The sequence below is a fragment of the Anas acuta genome, chromosome 22 (genome assembly GCF_963932015.1).
Source record: "Anas acuta chromosome 22, bAnaAcu1.1, whole genome shotgun sequence".
In the NCBI taxonomy this organism is placed as follows: domain Eukaryota; kingdom Metazoa; phylum Chordata; class Aves; order Anseriformes; family Anatidae; genus Anas; species Anas acuta.
This window is the reverse complement of record NC_089000.1, coordinates 8340438-8358677: the sequence shown is the minus strand read 5'-3', so window position 1 is coordinate 8358677 and position 18240 is coordinate 8340438. Positions and strand designations below refer to the sequence as shown.

The window sequence follows — 18240 nt, the reverse complement described above, 5'->3', positions numbered from 1 at the left end:
ACTGAATTTTGAACTTGAGACTGGGACTGTTAACAAGCCTGCACATATGTCACAACTCACACATTCAGTATGTCACTGTTTCTAATATTTAAAACCAAATGTTTACCTGCTCTATCAGCTTTCAGTGTATCCCACACATTGCAGTTAAAGTCATCATAACCAGCTAGGAGGAGACGTCCACTCTTGGAAAATGCTACAGAGGTGATGCCACAGATGATGTTATCATGTGAATAAACCATAAGTTCCTGATCAGCCCGAAGATCAAAAAGCCTGCATGTAGCATCATCAGAGCCTGTGGCAAATGCATTGCCATTGGGGAAGAACTTCAATGAGGGTATAGGAATAAAAAAAGACAGAAGATTGCAAATTAATTTCAAAGTAGCTGACAAAACGGACAAATTAATCAAAACCTGCCACATACATTATATCTGGAAGACACGGAAGTTACAAAATTAACAAAGAGCTTTTCATCTGGCATTCAAGCATAGAGCCCATCACCTCCAAAGTACCCCACAGCTGTGCATTTTGAATAGAACTTTACCCTAGCTCCCAGGTTGGACTTGATGTCTGCCTTTTTGACTATATTATTTTGTACAGACCAAGTAGAAAAGGAAAGCAGCAATAAAGAATGTTCCCCTCTCCGCTACTGGCATATAGGCAAAAACAGTGAAGTAACAAGTGAAGAAACACTACCTTAGTCACTGTTTCCACTTACCACAACGGATATGTAGCTGTGGAGAACTACACCTTATAGTACATGCTTCATAGCTGAGATGAAAGCAATACAAAACCAGATTTAGATCCCATGTCCTCTGTTCAAGCTGATACTTACACAGATGGCGTTGATATCCGACTCATGGCCAGTGAAGGTTTGCCGACACATTCCTTCTCTAACATCCCACAGTTTGGCAGAGGCATCACAGGCACCAGAAACAAAACACCGGGCATCAGGAGCAAGAGACAAACTCATGACATCTCCAGTGTGCCCAGTAAATGTAGTTGTCTGCTGACCAGTTTCTATGTCCCAGAGAGCGCTTGAAAAAAATAATTAAAAAGGCAAAAATCAACACGTTCATGTTATCTTTTGTGCTCCATTAGAAAGTTTATAGAGCAGATTTCATCTAAACCTGTTAATTTCTCTCTTCTAAAAAGCGAATGTCCATGAAGTATTAATAAAAAAATATATGGAGAGTAGAAAAACAGACATTCTTTGCTGAACTACTTAGCTATGTTACACAATAATCGTACATAGTGGATGTTAAAAGTCATCTCAATTTTTAAGATATTGGTGTTTTTAAAATGCAGAACAAGGGGAAAAAAAGACTAATGTTCATGGCTGTTTAAAAACAGAGCTCCTGAGCCATGGTAATGACTTCACTGTCCAGTGGATAAAGTAGCGGCTGTATGGCTACAGCAGTAGTTGAGTCGGCCTCCTTTTTAAAATATCGCTGTGAATGTATAACTTTGTGAATTATGTTTGTTGTCTTAAAGCCACATCATTTTCCCCAAGACAGCAAAATCACTACTACTCTGATCAAAGAGTACGTAGGAGTGAAACAATGCAACTATCCTTTCAATTTGCCTAATTTCTCAGCAAACCAATTCCATCAGCAACAGATTTACAAATAAAAGATCATGGTACTTCGAGCCTGGCTGATCTGAGGTGCTATCAAGGACAAATTTATCCAGACAACCATCAAGTTACTATGATAACACCTGAAGCAGTTGTATAATCTTTTAAAAGAGCCTTATTTTAACAGATCCTGTTTTTTTTTTTGTTTTGTTTTGTTTTTTTTTTTCTTGTTTGTTTTTTTAATGAAAATTATACTGAATATAATATAGCCTAAATATAAAAACAAATGTCTATATTCAATAGCTACTCAAAATCAGTGGACTAATAGATGGGTATTCAAAGAGACTGACATTGTGTAGGAGAGGTATGTATTAGACAACCTTTGCTGTAAAATCTGCTGCCTGGGAGAGCTGCATTGCTTTTAAGAAGCAGATATAATAGAAAAATTGATGAAAAGAAGATTGAGGCCTTTTTCGTTCCGAAGCTAGTATTTATTAAGACAAACACCTACATTCTCCTCAAAAAAACCCATCTGCTGTCACTGTAGAATATTTTCTAGGAGCTCTTCTGAATAGTAGCATTTTGTATTAAAAACATCCAAGTATGACTTTCAAGAAAAAGTAATGAAAACTGAATACTGAAGTACTTGGAGAAGAGTCTAGTATATTCATTTCTGAAAGCCAAATAGTTATATTAAAAATTACCACATACCATCTTCTCACAAAGACCTAGGTCAGGCTCTTCAGAACATGGGCATAACTGAACAGCCAAAGCTAAAACACTTGAAAGACCAAGTTTTCCATTATTAGTAAAAACATGGCATACGAGCAATAATCATGTTGAATCTTCTGGATGACTATCAGCTTTATGAAGAATTTTCACATTTAAACTCTGTTATTGAAGAAAAGTCTTTACTAGCAATCATGTCACAATTTTACTGCTTACCAAGTGGTGTCGCCAGAGCTGGTAACTATTTGATTATCATCCAAGAAACGACAGCATGACAAGTATCCTGAAAGCAAAAGATGTTGATCAATAAAATCAGAGACTACTCTTCACACTGCATATTGACTTAAATGTTTCTTCTTCCTCCCCTGGAGGTGCTGTAAGATACTGCTACTATACGTAAAATACACCACGGACAATTTTTACATGGGAACCTCAGAAGTTTGAGACCAAATATATTTAGGCTCTCTACAGGCCTTGCCCAATTCAACCATTACACAAGCACAGTAATACACTAGTATCAGCAAATTGATCTAAACAAACACAGAAGAGAATTACTGAAGTAGGGGGTCTGAAAATACCTTTTTTTTTTTCTTTTGGTACAAAGTGGGCAGAGGAGGAGAAGGGGAGAGAGAAAGAGATGGAATAGTGATGCAAGCCTCTGAAATCCACTGGCCAACCTGGACGGAAGTACAGGTTATCTGGCACTGTACACTGAACCTAAGAAAGTGGATCTTTACAACATCCAGGAGCAACAAATGATTGAGACATGGACTGGATCATACAACTATTGAAAAAAAATGAACTACATTCTTGGAAGTACAAATAAGCAAAGAATTATCTGAATGTTGTGAACTTTCTTTCTACAGAAGGACCAGATGCCAAGCTATCAACATAGTAACTCTGGTTACAAAATCAGCCTGTCCCAGCCATCTCTATGTCAGTGTGTTTTCTAAAGCACAATCAATTTTCTGAAAATTTAAGCTATGGCAAACTAGGAAAATTTGTGAACATCAGCTTCCAGCTATAGGCATTGTGCAATTCACCAAAAGAAAAGCAGCTCATTAAAACTGCTCCTTTGAGAAGACTGCACACGAATCAGTCAGGTCTCAAATGTATTCTCTCGATTTCCCTTGCCTTACAGTGACATTCTGCATAGTGTTATGCAAAAATCCATGTCTTACCAGCTATAAATACAGTGTATAACCTTAAAAAGACCATTAAATGGCTGGAATACCACAGAAATAATGCTCTTTTTATCATTAAAGCCTTTTATATACATACACAAGGCCACACACTGAAAGCCAAAGCTCCCTGTGTCCAAAGATCATTCCAATTCTCCTTGTGCCCTGAAAGGGGTGTGTGTGGTGGGGAGAGGACTTCCTAATAAATCACTTTAAGTGGTCACATCACAACCACTACCATTATCTGGAGGTCCAGTCAACATGCTTTCCCACACCCTCAACCCCACCCCAAGGGTACAGAATTCTTCTAAATTACACGATTCTTCTAAATTACATGAATCATACCACAGAAGAAAACCCACTGAAAGAAAATTAAATAGCGGTAAGCCCACTTTAACACACAGTCAACTTTTTCTGTATAAAAATTCATTAATGTACAACTATTTGTTTCTGGGTAACTTTAGTTTCCTTCAAAGAGTAGTCTTCACACAATTTTCTTTACCCTGTAACTAGAGGTTTGATGAGACAGAAAAAACAGCCAGACACAGAATCCACCTGATACTTTCTCCAAAGGAACCATTAAAGGTTTTCTCCAGAGCCAAGCTGGCAACCTCTAGAGTAATCCATGTCTGTTTCTTCTGCTGCATTTTGGATTATGCTTTTTGTAGAAACAAAGGGACAAGAAAAATGATGCGCAGCTTATCAACTGCAGCCTTACAGATGAATCCTTTTCTCAGATTGCTGGAGGAATTACTGATTCCGCAGAAAAAGCAAACTACTGATGTGTTTTGTAGGCTTAGTATTTTACTAGAACTCTAAGATACAAGAACACACATATAGCCAGCATTTTCATTTCCAGTGGAGTTCAAGAAACCCCCACCCACCTCCTACTCTTCCTCTGAAAAAATTCCAATCCCATTCACAAAAAAAAAAAAGCATGGGAATAAAAGCAAGATGTCCATTATCAGACAACATAAAAAAGCAGTTCACACTTGGCAGGTGCTCATCTCCCTTAACTGCATTGTTTAGGAAGCAGAGATTATCTTCAGTCAGCAATTTTGCTTTTAAAAGATAGTTTGTGACAATAAGCTTCTTGGATCAGAAAGAAAAAATTTCAACTCATCCCATAAGCTAAAAAAAAAAAACAAAAAAATCAAAAACCTTTGCAATAGCTGTGTTTCTCTAGTCCTTCTTACCTAGCTAGATGAATTCTGCTTCATCTGTCACTAACAGAACCTTGCAGCTGCTGTTTACAGCCTAATTAAACTGGCAAAGCCTACATGGCTACCTTTCTTGCCTCACTCACAAGGCAGCCCACCTTAGAAACAGAAACTTAAGGTAAAAATTAGGGTACTGTATTTTAGGCAAAAAGGAGAAAAAAATCAGTTGTCATCCAAACAGTTAAAACTGAGACAGTGTATAAGGCTTATGACTACCAGTGGCTAAGGACCAAACAAGTAATTCAAGGTACTTTTAAAAGCAACAGCATGACAGCTAGTAAAGCTGGAAGCAAGAGGAGAAAACTATTTAGAAAGCATGTTTTGTAATTACATCTCCCTTCTTGATGAATTCCATAAACATGGCAGAGGGATTAATACACCGAAGAGTTTGAACAACTTATTAACTAAGTCATGCCACACCAGGCAGTAAAATAACATTTCAATGAAACTTGAATAGATTAAAAAAAGAAAATCTGCACCATGTACTTAGGTAACTTAGATCACTGAGTAGGCACTCACCTGTGTGACCAGCTAGTTCACGGCTGACACGTACATTCCCTTCACGAGTTTTCAAGTTATAGATGGAACAGATATTATCAAGACCACCACAAGCCACATAATTTCCAGAAGGAGCATATGCACAAGTCATGACCCAAGATGAACGCAGGGGAATAGCATGCACCTGAAACAGATACATTAAATCCTTCATCTGCAAAACAACTCATTCAGTACTTCCCTATCAGGAGGTTTTCATCTCCCTTTCTCTCAAGCCGCACATCTTTTGGTCAAAAGCACAAGAAGAAAATAAATAGCTTGTAAGACTGAGTAATGATGTAATTAAAACCTTGGATTTGCCTTTCCTGAATTCAGTTTAATCAGCAATTTTGGTAAAAACTAAATGATTTCATTTCAGTGCTCTGATTACCATTGGTTTGTAACAGGTTCAGGAAAATATTGACTTCCAAGTACAGTCAGCAGAACTGCCAATTCCAGGCTTAGATGCTATGCTATGAATGAGCAAGTAAGGAAATTGCTACTCTTGCTGCCATTTAAATCCTTTGGAAATTTATTGCAAGCAATCAGACTTTGTATTTAAATAACTCCCCATGTTTCCTTGTCATTCTGTGCTCAACAAAACTTTATAAAAGAAAATGTTTGGTTTTAATATTTATCTAGTTAATTTATTGCATTCATCCTTCAAATTTGTTCGTAACATCTTTGAGAAAAGGATCATATCCTTATGTATATCGTGAGCTCCCATGCAATATTCACAATCTTCTCACATTTCTGAAGTAAATAGCAAAAACTAATGTCTGTTCCTCCACCACTACAGTTAGCGGTGATGCAGCAACGATCAGCAGTTAGAGAACACTGTGCTAACAACATGACCAGATCGTTTGCAGAAGTTTTCTAACAAGGAACTACCTATAATATTTACCTTGAGTCACTTATCATGCGGAAAAGATCTTTTTATGACAGCTGTGTTACTTCCACTCTGTGCTGCAATGGCCAAAAAACATCTGCAGGCTATCGTTCAAATGTTTTGCATCAACTACTTCCAGACAAATTTAATACTGTTTTAACACCAAGCTATTTGTAAGCTGTAATTCCAGGTGTTTTCTTGTTTGGTTGTTTAAAAACAGAGCAAAACCAACAAAACCCACACAACTTAGTCACTACTTCACTGAACCAATCTTGCCAACAGTTATGGAGGAGATGTTTCCAGCAGCTGAGGAGTTCCATCTCTGATTCTAGTAAAAAAAAATATCCGTCTGGTACCAAATTCTGATTCCATTCCATCTAGATAAGACAGCTGCTCTCTGCCTCTTGGTGATGCATTAATTAACATTTATATCAAAGTAGGAGATACTAATACAGAAATAACGGTGCACAGTGATTATTATAGCATCTTTCAGTTGTGTTACAATCATTTAGAATACATTTACCTAGGGGTTAGGGTAAAAAAAAAAAAAAGCATAAAAGCAAAAAATGGAAACTTTTATTTTGCAAACAGCATTAGTAAGGCCATAGATTCAATAATTGACAGATTCTAGTCATCCCAGCTTTAGGAGTTACTACTGCAAGTGCTTGTTTCTGCTTCCCCTCCATAGCATGCCATTTGCTTATGCACATTGGCAAAATTGCTTATAAGGCTCTGATATGAACTAAGTCAGGAGAATTTGTTCAAAAAAGTCAATTCCATGCTCCTGTGTCCCAGAGACTTAAGTATCACTCCCAACAGAGAGGCAGCCTGTAAACTGTTGCTAGCCTTTTTAACTGTAAACATAACCACTAAATACCAACCACTGTCATGTGAAAGTAAAAGTAATTCTTGTCTGCATCATATGACTGCAGCCAGGAAATAACGACTCATATATTTCAGGTCTTTCAATCCTTCACTGCAGACAACAAATTAGCATGGCTATTCTTAAACCTCTATTTTGGTGCAATATCCTGATTACTTCTTGCTCTTTGTTGATCAGTGATTCTGTGTCATCAAAATAAATCAAAGCATTTCCTTGGACTATTTTGTTGTTTTCTGTTTGTGGTGCACATTTTCATACACAACACACTTAGGACACTGCTATACTCTTTAGTGGTTTAGAAAAGTCAAAGTTAGGCTTCTGACTACAGAAATAATGCAGCCAAAATCATGACAGATGATACTTCCTGCCTTCCTATTAACAACTGAATTATATAGCAACATACCAGTTAATCTTACCTTGTTTGTAGTATAGCTGTCCCAAATTATAAGCTTGCCATCCTGGGAGGCACTAACTAGAAGCCTAGAGAGGAAACAGAAGGTAAACACAATCATTGCAGGAAGACAAAGAGGAACATATTTTGATGGCATTTGTCTCCACTATCAGAACTAAGGTACTTGAAACCATTTAAGTACAGCATGTCATTACTCAATTCTAGTTATTAGCACCAGAAAGATTATTTTGGATGTCATCAATTTTAAGTGATGAATATTGTGAAAATATGTGATGGGACACCAACATGTCTACATGCTCAGATTTCAGAAAGACAATAGCCACATAACAAGCATCTCAATCATGAAAACCAAGGCAGAAAAGTCGCATGGAATTGACGCTTGTGTGTTCTAGACACAGGCTTCAGATTCACTGAGTTTGGGAATCTGTACTGTCAACTTGTTTTCCCTTTTCCTGTTTGTAGAATTTTAACTCCTGTTCTAAGCTGTCCAAAAAACCTGAATCAATGTCAGCACTGAAATACAAAGGAAGTAAAAATGAAATGCAGTGAAGATATGGAAGGGGTACCATTAGGAAGATTTTTTTTTTAGTTTATTTTTTAAATCAACACCTCACTCCACACTCAGCAACTGTTTGACACGAGGTACTAGTTAATTGTTCAGAACTCTCTTACTTGCTTTTACTATGTTTAAAGATAAATAGGTATACTGGCACGAAACATCTGCTCAGTCTTGGTCTTTTCTAAGTAAATTCAGATACAATAGTCCAGTACAATATTCAAATTTGTTCCACGCCTCTTCCTCTCTGACCATTTCCATCTGAAAAGCGCAGTGCAATCACTCAAGTGCTCCAGTGGCTTTGCCTTTTTTTTTTTGATCTAGGTTATATTTTACAGCTGTTATGATGCACTTTTGCCAGACAAGAGAGTGAATCCCAGTCTCTTAAATAATTGATATAACAAAGAGTGCTAGAAGTAATGAATTCCACATTCCTGTGAGAAATGAGCTTCTTTCACAGGCATAGGAAAACTAAGGCACAAAATACTATGAAGTTTAACTCATCGTGTAACAATTGTCCATTCCAATTTTTAATTACTAAGCAATTCAGAAGCTGAAAGTATAACATCACAAATTATTTTTCATTTACATAATGCATATTTTACTTGGTTAAGCACTTGGCTATTTTGTTTTAGTGGTTTCCCTGTACACATACACATAGGAGTTCATGCAATTCTTTCATTCAGCACAGCTCGTTTATACAAGTTTGATAAAAGGTAACTTTAATGACATCGACCTTCCTTTGAAAATCTATTCTGAGTAAAAAGAGGCTAGCCGTAAAATTCTTCACTCATAACTTAATTTGTAAGGGGAAAAAGAATTTATCAAACCCTGAAAGGAAGCAGCAATGTACTTTTAACTGAAGTTCGAAGATTTGCTGTCATTAGTGTGCCTTAAAATCCTTGTAAAGAAAAGAAAATGAAAGTAGCTCATACTGGCATCATTTAGCATCTCTCTGGACTGAATATTAGCAGTTAGCAAGAAGAATTTAAGGAAAAAAAAAAAAGAGGAGATGATGAGACCTGCTGTATCTCCACATTTCCTCAGAATTCACAGGGTACCACAACTACATTTTTTGGGCAAGCAAACATAACTGGCATTCTGGCAACAAGTTTATTCTCATGAAAAAAACATGCAAGTCAGGAGGAAAAAAGTGATATTAATAGTTTCTGAATTCTTTCTCTTGGTTGCCTAAATTCTCTTGGAACTAGTGGTTCCTAGTGGTAGAACAGGTAAATAACAGTTGTGTGCAGTCAACTTTCCAAAGCACAGTGAAGCCCAATGATCCAGTTCTGTATCACTAACACCCACCTGGAATCAGTCCCCCAGTGCATTGCATAAATTTTAGCCAGGTGTCCCCGGAGTGTTCTTCTAGTGCGCATTTGAATTCTCCCCACTGGGTCAATATTGGCTGTGATCTGTAATTAGAATTGTGTCATACCCTCAATTCTTCACTACACAGTTCCAAGTAACACATCATAAATAATCACATTTAAATGAGTATTGCAATGTAAATCAGGAAGTGCTACATTTTGAATATTGACTGATTTTTAATGCTTAGTAGTTACTTCATTTTATGAAGTACTTGCTTATTTATCAAGCAAAAAGATCTGCTCTAGATGTAGCCTATCGCATGTATAGAAACTATCCGAAACTACTTTCTTTTGGTGGTATCTTCTTATACCTCTAAGACTTCAGATCTGTGATGGAGGGTGTTTCTCCTTTTGGATAATTTTTTTCTACATGGCAGTGCAATACGTTGGGCTTTAAACATGCCTCTACTTTTGTTGGATGAATAACTTGCTTTCAGAGCCAGACAACCTTTCCTTCCAAATATTGGAATATTAAATTCAGAGTACTCCTGTTTTATTTTAACTTTTGGAAGATAAAAGCAAGCTCTGGAATAAGCGGATAGCGAAGTGAGGAAGTAATTAGTTTGGCCATCCTTTGGCTGTTAAGTTTAACATAAATAAGTTCTCCAGCCTGGAGAAAAATACCAGTTAAAACAGCACACATTTCCAGTAATATATAACGAGTACACATCACAACAAATCCAAGAGTTTACAAATTTGTTTTATGGATAAAGTTTACATACTTCTTGTGTCTCCGTGTTGCAGAATTTAGCAAGAGCATTTGAGCAAGGGTCTCTGCTTCTTTTCAAAGGCCATCAGAACAGTTCAGGCCTTAAATGAACGGGTAAAAGCATTTCCCTTACAGAACTCGTGATGGACCTCCCCTATTAGTAATACTGAGGTTGGTGGGAGGTTTTTTTTTTTTTATCCAGACTGTTGGACTTTTTTTTTGCATACTTTCACCCTGGAAAATTGTGTGTTCAACCTGGAACACTGTACCTCACAAACTAAGATATACATTCACATTATGTTGGTATTACTCTTTTTTACTTGGTATTTTGGTGACATTTTAAACAAATGAATTGCCAATCATTTCTGTACCAATACATTTAAATCAGACACATGGATTATTAGCAAACTCTCAAGTAAACAGACTGAAGTAGGCAGCAAGAATAAACTGAAACGTGATATATGTAGAAAAATAAGCCAATACTAGCCACCTCTGCCGAAGACATAATAATCTGCAGCAGTCTAAATTCTCCCCAGATTTCAAGCTTTACTTCGCTTATCTTTTTCTGCTGTATTTCCTTTTCATAAAGGAGACAGATTCTCATTTAAACTCTTAAATAAATGCTTACCTGAGCCAAGGTGGCATCTGCACATGCTTTTCTAGCATCCTACAACAGAAGAAAGAAATCAGAGGAAGTTCTACACATTTATTTGTACTCAACTTCTGTTTTGTAAAGTTAATCAAGTCCTCACAAAATAGGGTTCAGAGAGCATTTTGGCTTGTTATCCAGAGAGGACCCATCCTAACCCCAGCACGAACATAACATGACAGACTGCTGTCAAAATATGCTGAGCATTTGAAACTTCCTTGTCATGAAACCTATTACCCAACAAAAGATCCCAGACATAATGAAATGCAGCACTTACTATGTTCCATAAATAAATAATGAATACAGAATACAGGAGATGCATCCATTTCTCAAACTAGTTAGCTATACAAATTACCCTTTTGTTAGCAAACTGTCAGACAACAGCACCTTGCTTGAACAGAATCAGCTCAGAGGGGTCAGCTATTTTAGTTATGTGTGATTTTTCAATTTCAACTCTAAATAACCATAATCATTTTAAGCAGATACTGAAGAGAAACAAAGCCTTTCCATTACAACCTAAAAGCAGTACAGAAGAGTTAACGACACTAAGTATACAACTGAATTTTTTTTTTCAGATGAATAGTAGAAAAACTATTAAAGGGAAAAACAAAAAATTTGGATCTTCTGCTCAGCAATATTGAATTTCCTTTTCCTAATGTGGATCTGATGCAATCCCATTTGCTTTCTCGCTGTTTGAATCTCTTTACCAGAAAAACTGATAAATCAGGAAGAATCTGACGAAAACTCAATGTGGACTGATACAGATGAGACAAGTATATGCAACTGCAAGGGAGAAAAATGGAGAAAACAACAAAACTACTATCTGAAAGCATGAAAATCTGAGAGAAAAGTTCCTGAACCATAGAAGGAAGTAGAAAACACACATCTAAGAAAAAGAAAACAAGCTAAGTAACTTCAAATTTGCTGTAAGAACTACAGGGTAATAGAACAGTTTTACAGAGGAAATACTTTGGGGCTTTTTGTTCAGACTTAGTGGATTTGTTTTCTGCCTAGAAACACACACTTCAGAGAATTATTCCAGGCTAGCAGTGGGGAAAATAAATTGAAGAGGCTTGTGCAGATATTCTGTGAAGTGCACATGGTTTTGTAGTTATCAGCACCTGCCTGAACTCTGCTCGAGAAGCACATGCAAACATCCTCTCTCTGTGTGCATGTGTGCACCCACATGCGCATCTGTGAATATGCAAATCCTTGTACCAGGACTCAGTTTAAGCTGTAACCAGCAATCTGCATAGTTGCTTGAAAGAAGCATTAAACAAAAACTAAAAGCAGCGAAACAAACTGTCATACTAATAAATTGGTTTATGCTCATTTCAGGTTGAATGCTACTCCGCAATAAGAGCGCTCTTGCTTGTTTTCATGTAGTAATACACTATATTCTTTTTTTCTATACACCTTTCACGTCTGAAGGGACTGGGATAATAAATACAGTTGTAGAAAAAAAGCCAGTACATAAACCCATTAGACTAGTCTCCAGTCCTTACAACAGCATGAACTGAAGTAATTTACTGTGCGCCTGAGAATGCACTGAGTTTGCATTCTCAGTGGAAATGGGACTTCAGAAATCATAGCCTTAGGTTTTAACATTATAATTTTTCTTGGAGCATGGAAACTCGTGCTTGTAGAGGACAAGAAGCCGTAGAAGTGCCTGAGTATCACATTCTCCCCATAGAATGTTACAGGAAAAGAAAGGATGCCTTGTTTTCACTCTTGGGGGAAATAGTAACCACCAGAAAAGAGCCAGTGTCTGGGTGAGATGGCTTTACACCTGTTCTAAGTTAAGTTCAAATCAAAGCCTCATGAATTTTGGCAAGGATACACTGCAGTTTTAAATTGTATTCACATGGTGAACATGCAAATACACTTTGAACAACTACACTGACACACTAAGGCCAAAACTGACAAAGAAGGGACTAAGCAAGTACCTTATGATCTTGCCATGGACAAATAACTGAAGAATTTTTGGCAAAATCTGAACCAACACAGCTAGCTTTAGACAATTCTTACCATCTAAGGAACCTTTTTTTTTTTTTTTTCCCCCAAGCAAGGAGAAACAGGCAGGGAAAAAGCGGAAGGGTGTGAAGAAACTTGTCAGAGAACAGGGAGTTCATGTCTTGGACTACGCCCGTTGCGTGTGAGTTCTGTCCCTACTTACTCCACTGCCATGAGAACAAATACTCAGACTTGTAAGCATGGTACTGCAGCACACAGATTTCATTCTGTGGAGTTAGAGACTGGTAGCATTTGGTACCAGTGACAAACCTGAGCTTTGCAGTCAGTTTAGACGCTTCCTGTTGGCTGGCTAGCCAGAAAGCAATAAAAAAAAAGATACTTCCCATACACTACAAGTTTTGAGAAAGGCTTGAGACAGAAAGGGAACAATGAAGGCATGTACTACAAACTCAACCTGAGGCAGGCAATAATTTTACTTAGTTTTGACAACTCCTAGATTAAAGACTAGGACTTCAGAACAAACACAACAGCAGAAAGAAATTTTATTTATTTCTATTGTTGTACTGTATCTTCCCAGATCTATGCAACAGATCACTACCAGATACGACTGGCTATTCAGAGAACAGATGCTTCAGACTGATGGAAGGAAGATGTAAGAGGGGACAGGAAAGTGTACCAGACATAACCTTAGCCAGAGTCTACTAATTAAAATCCTCTGTCACAGCCTGTATTTCAGAGCTTGTCTTGAACATCTCAACCTATGATGCACAAAAACAACCAATAGTTTTTTTGTACAGGATTTTTTCCTTTCAATATGTAAGAGCATTGTTACCATTATCCTACTTCAAAGAACAAGTTCCTAAAGAATTTCACAGAAGGACATATTAGTTATATACAGAGAAATCACATGGAATAAGAAATAACTGATAGGCAGTTTCAGCTGTTCAGTCTTTGACGTCCCTCCTACAGAAGCATGAGACCTCAAGCAAAGTCTCTGTGAATCTCAGCATCAGTGAAGATTTAAAATTGGTCTGTACTAAAATCATTTACTATCATTGAATTAATTTTGAAAAATGGATCTAACTTTGGTTACATACATCATGCTCTCCTTCACAACTAATTACAATACTGACAACATACCAGTTCATGTTACATTCCATAATACATTTTTGAAATTAAAACTAAAACAAATGTCATTTGGACTACATAGTCCTTTTAAATAGACTGTTTTCCCTCTACTTCTTTTATTCAGTAACAGAAAATGAGCAGACACCATCTATTCAGAAAGATGTACTACATTGCTATAATCTTCATCTAAATACTGCTATTTCACAAGACAGTCCACAGATACAGTTTATGTAAACCTTTAAACTGCTCAGGAAGTTTTCATCATCTTCATTCTTCAGCTTGTTTTCTCACAGGGTTACTGGAAGTTTAACAAGGCATATGTTTTTGAATTACCATTTAACTATTTAGCGCAAGGTCAATATCTGGAACCAACTTACTGCCCCAAATTTGTTCTTTGAAAACACTTGAAAAGAGAACGTGAAATAAACATCCCAATGGAAGGGAAAGAACTGTTACAATCTGGCTCAGAAAATGTTCAGTAACTGTTCATTTTAATCTAATACATTAGTATTAGGATTTGTGTAGCTATCACTTCCTGAGCAATACCAAGAACCAAAAATTAAAGTAGTTCTATGTGCTTGCACTTTCTAAATATCCATGACTAACTTGAACGCTGTGAAAACATCAAGCACATCAGCTTAATATATCATTTCTGTCCATCTCTGACATCCTCAAGATTCACAGTACAGATGAACGATGATTTGTGTAACAATACATACTCTGATTTGGTTTTTCAGTTGCTCAGCCTCCTGGCGTAACTGGTCAAGCTCACTCATTTTCCTGTGCTAAAGGTGTGCTTCGCTGCCACCTCTGAGACAACCGGAAATCTGAAAGACAGGTGACAGGAATGAGAATTAGTAGAAGTCACAACTTAAAATAATGAAAGCAGACAGTCCTTTCATTTATCTTAAATAGTGCTTTAAAAGGGCAGTGATTGGTTTATCAGCATTGAAATACACGTGATTTTCCCTGAAAAAACTCTTCACAATACGGTGTTAGCACGGAGCGTGCTTAGTTTTCCAGACACAATAAATAAAATATAATTTGGACTTATCCTTTTTCTTCCAGGCTGCTCTTTTTGGCATCTTTTCTTTCATTCATGTTTTTATGTTTTAACTTAGCTTGAACTCAGTTTTACCAGCAGATAATACAAAGGTTAAACACAAAATTCAGATATCTCTGTAGGACTTAATAGAGTAAGGAATCCCACTATCAAAGAATAAGAATTGGAAGTATTTCGAAACTGACAGAAGCAATTGCAAAAGGCTGTAAAAAGGCCTTTTTTGAACTCTGTCTGAAACATGGCAGTTATGAGAAATGCTGTTCTGACATCTGTATAGAAAGAGGTAGTTCATTAATGTTGTCCAAGTTTGTACGTGTCAATTACTAAAACATCACCCTGAGAGTTCCCAGACAGAATTCTGACATTAACATTTTGTCAGAAATTTTTTTTTTTTTGAATGTTAGGGTGATAGGAGTTTGAGCAATTACTGCCAACAGCCACCTCTCCCCACCAATACCCGATTTTCCTAGCATTGGTATGTCCCAGATTACTCACTAACGTATCGCTCTGTCACTGTACTCTGCAGCCAAAAACATGAAGGCTCAATACAGCAATCATCACTGACCCCTCCCAAATATTCCATATATAGTTCCTCAATTATTGGACCATTTTCCCATATAGGTATCACCCAGTATGTTCCAAAAAAGATGCTGGCATTTTCACACTGTCAAAATGTTGGCATTCTCACTAGTGTTCTATAATAAAACTAATCAGTACCTAAACTTTTTTTTATTTAAAAAGCTCTGCTTGACATCAATATTAAAAGCTGAAGAAGAAGCATGCTAATAAACTTCACATTTTACTGTGAAACAAGGTATTGGATCCATTTTGAAATACTACACAGAGTACCTAAAGTTTATAAAAATATGCTGCCGGTAGTTATTTGAGAACATTAGTCAGAACTGACCCTTTACTATTAAATAATGAAAATGCTTTGCTAGCAGTTTTACATATTATTCTGTTAAGATTTAATCAGCTTATTTATCTTTGCAAGCATAAGTTGTTTTTTTTTTTTTAAAAAAAAAGCTCTTAGCAGTCCTTCCCAAGGGGAAAGATGAGGATAACTTCCAAATTTTTACCTAATCAGAGTAGGAGAGAACATACCGTGAAGGCAAGTTAAAGCAGTAGAGCAAACATCACTATCTAAGAAAACAGTTTCAAGAGCTAAAGCTTTGGCATTCCCTAAATAGTGCTATCCCACACAACCAGATACAACTCCAAACTCTCTTTACTAGTATACTGAACTGAGGACCTTCAGGAATTTACAAGCCTTATCTTGTCATATAATCATTTACAAATTTACACTCTCAGCTGAAACCCCAAAAATTTTAGAGAAGCAATTTCAGTTAGTTTGTCTCAAAGCCTCGATTCGTTCAACTTCAAAGCCCTTCACTTTATTGTGAAACTAGGTCTCCTTCTCTCTTCTGCTTCCAGGGTCATCTTTAAGCCCTGTTAAGATTGCTTGCTCAGCTTAGTCCAAAATCCAGTTAAGACAAAACCTGTCAAGAGTATTTTATTATCCCCTAACCACCTTTATTTTGAATGTTTGTCTGTTTCTCAAGATGTTTTGTTCCTCGTAAATTTAAGACAAAACACCCCACAGTTGGGTCTGCCTGCAGTTTCTAAGCACAGGCTCATAACAGTCTACAGCTCCTATGTAGTCCAGCCCTACTATGAACTAGCATGAACTACTTCTGTCAAAGGAATTAAACTATTTTAAAAAAAGAAATTGCAACTAATTCCCAGATCTTTCAGCTTTTTAATATCTTATTTCTGCCATACCCTAAGTTAATAAATGGCCCCATTCCCACTAAACAAATACCAACCTCTCCAGGCAGAGTACCAAGACTTTAAAGATGGCATCACCCCTATTACAGGGAAAGAAGTTCCAATCCAAAACTTAAATGTTCTGCTCAAGGTCAGAACAACTCAATGACAGGATTAAGATAAAGATTTAGGACACAGAATTCCAGCTGCAGAGTTGCAGGTAATTACACTGAAGATTTACAGGCAGCTTTACTTAAAAATATAATAGGTTGAATAATCTAACGTCAGTCAAAGCAGTTATGTCCTCCTGCATGTAACAGAAAGCTTAAAACAATGCCAATTTATTTTTACCAGAACTTGTGCGCTATGCAATAAAATCCTCTCACATCTAAGTAAAAAAACAAACAAACAAAAACCATCTTTGTATATAGCAGAAAGAAGGCTAAGGAGATGAATACTAACCCTAGTAAAAAAAAAAAAAAACATTGAGAAAGTTCACTTGACAGAAACCGAACCTTGTAGTTTCATTGTGGGTCATTTGCATACACACAGGAGTTCAAACCATGTAAGAGAAGCTTATTTCATGCTTGTGCCTCATTGCTTAATACTGCATGCACAGATGGATACTACAAGCGGCAAAGCCAGAGCAAGCAGCCCAGTCATATTGATTGTTTTCTGACCAGTGGTAGCACCGAAGCAGCGACGCTGATACAGACATGTAAGAAACCGAAAGGAAATCAGGCACAGCCTGCAGTTGATAGGATAGCAGGATAATGTGGGCAGATGCATGCCTTTCTTCACACAAATAAACCTTGCATTACATCTTGCAATGTCTAATACAGTAACTGAAAGGAGCCTCCATTCCCACCTCTCACATCCAATTCAAGACAGCACTCTGCACCAGGACTCTGCCTCCATTTTCTTTGCACTTTATGGAAGAACAGAACAGCCCAAACCCCTTCAAAATCCCTAAGAATTAAAACAAACAGAACCCAACCAACAAGCGCCTTTAGCCAGACATACGTACATGGATCTCAACTTCCGGTCACTTGCTAGGACTCATACTTCAGTATTTGCTGGATGACAATCTGTAGCTAACTGCCTATAACCCTGGACGTTTTCCAGACCTGTAATACCATGTATCCACAGAAAAGTATGCAAAGCGAAGTTAAATACACTTCCACATCTGATGTTCTAAGTTAACATTTCAGCATTCCAAGCAGCTCCAAACTCTGAACTGCATTTCTGACACTGCATCAACAGGAATTGTTTAGACCCAATTTCCACATTCTCTTTGTAGTCTTTGTTGCTTGAACATCAACAGGAAGTCCTAATTCCTGCCAACTTGCCTGGACTCCCTCACAGTAAGGAAATGAAAATCCTAATGAAGCCAAGGGCATCAAAATATAGGAGTGTTCTGAAGCAGACCATGAAATTTATGGGTCAACCAGCCAATCAACTTGGCCATTTCCTCATTTCTTTTACACTAAATCTTATGCAATTAAATTTATGCCAAAAATACAAGACCTGTGGTTTTCATCCTCATCAGAATTTCTGGACTAGCTGTAGAGTAAATCAGCAGAGATTACTAGTACCCAGC

At 37.1% G+C, this 18240-nt stretch overlaps 1 protein-coding gene across 2 annotated transcripts in view; it reads right to left on the bottom strand.

Moving 5' to 3' along the window:
• Window positions 1–18240, bottom strand: part of GNB1 (G protein subunit beta 1) — a 45219-nt gene that overhangs the window by 5309 nt on the left and 21670 nt on the right. For both annotated transcript variants that reach the window (XM_068658659.1, XM_068658660.1), the window contains exons 3-10: window positions 14530–14637; window positions 10688–10726; window positions 9289–9395; window positions 7426–7489; window positions 5223–5385; window positions 2519–2585; window positions 833–1034; window positions 107–323 (exon numbers count right to left, since the gene is read on the bottom strand). In XM_068658659.1, the coding sequence (XP_068514760.1) occupies window positions 107–323; window positions 833–1034; window positions 2519–2585; window positions 5223–5385; window positions 7426–7489; window positions 9289–9395; window positions 10688–10726; window positions 14530–14586 (916 nt within the window). In that variant the 5' untranslated portion in view covers window positions 14587–14637. The remainder of the gene's footprint in view (window positions 1–106; window positions 324–832; window positions 1035–2518; window positions 2586–5222; window positions 5386–7425; window positions 7490–9288; window positions 9396–10687; window positions 10727–14529; window positions 14638–18240) is intronic.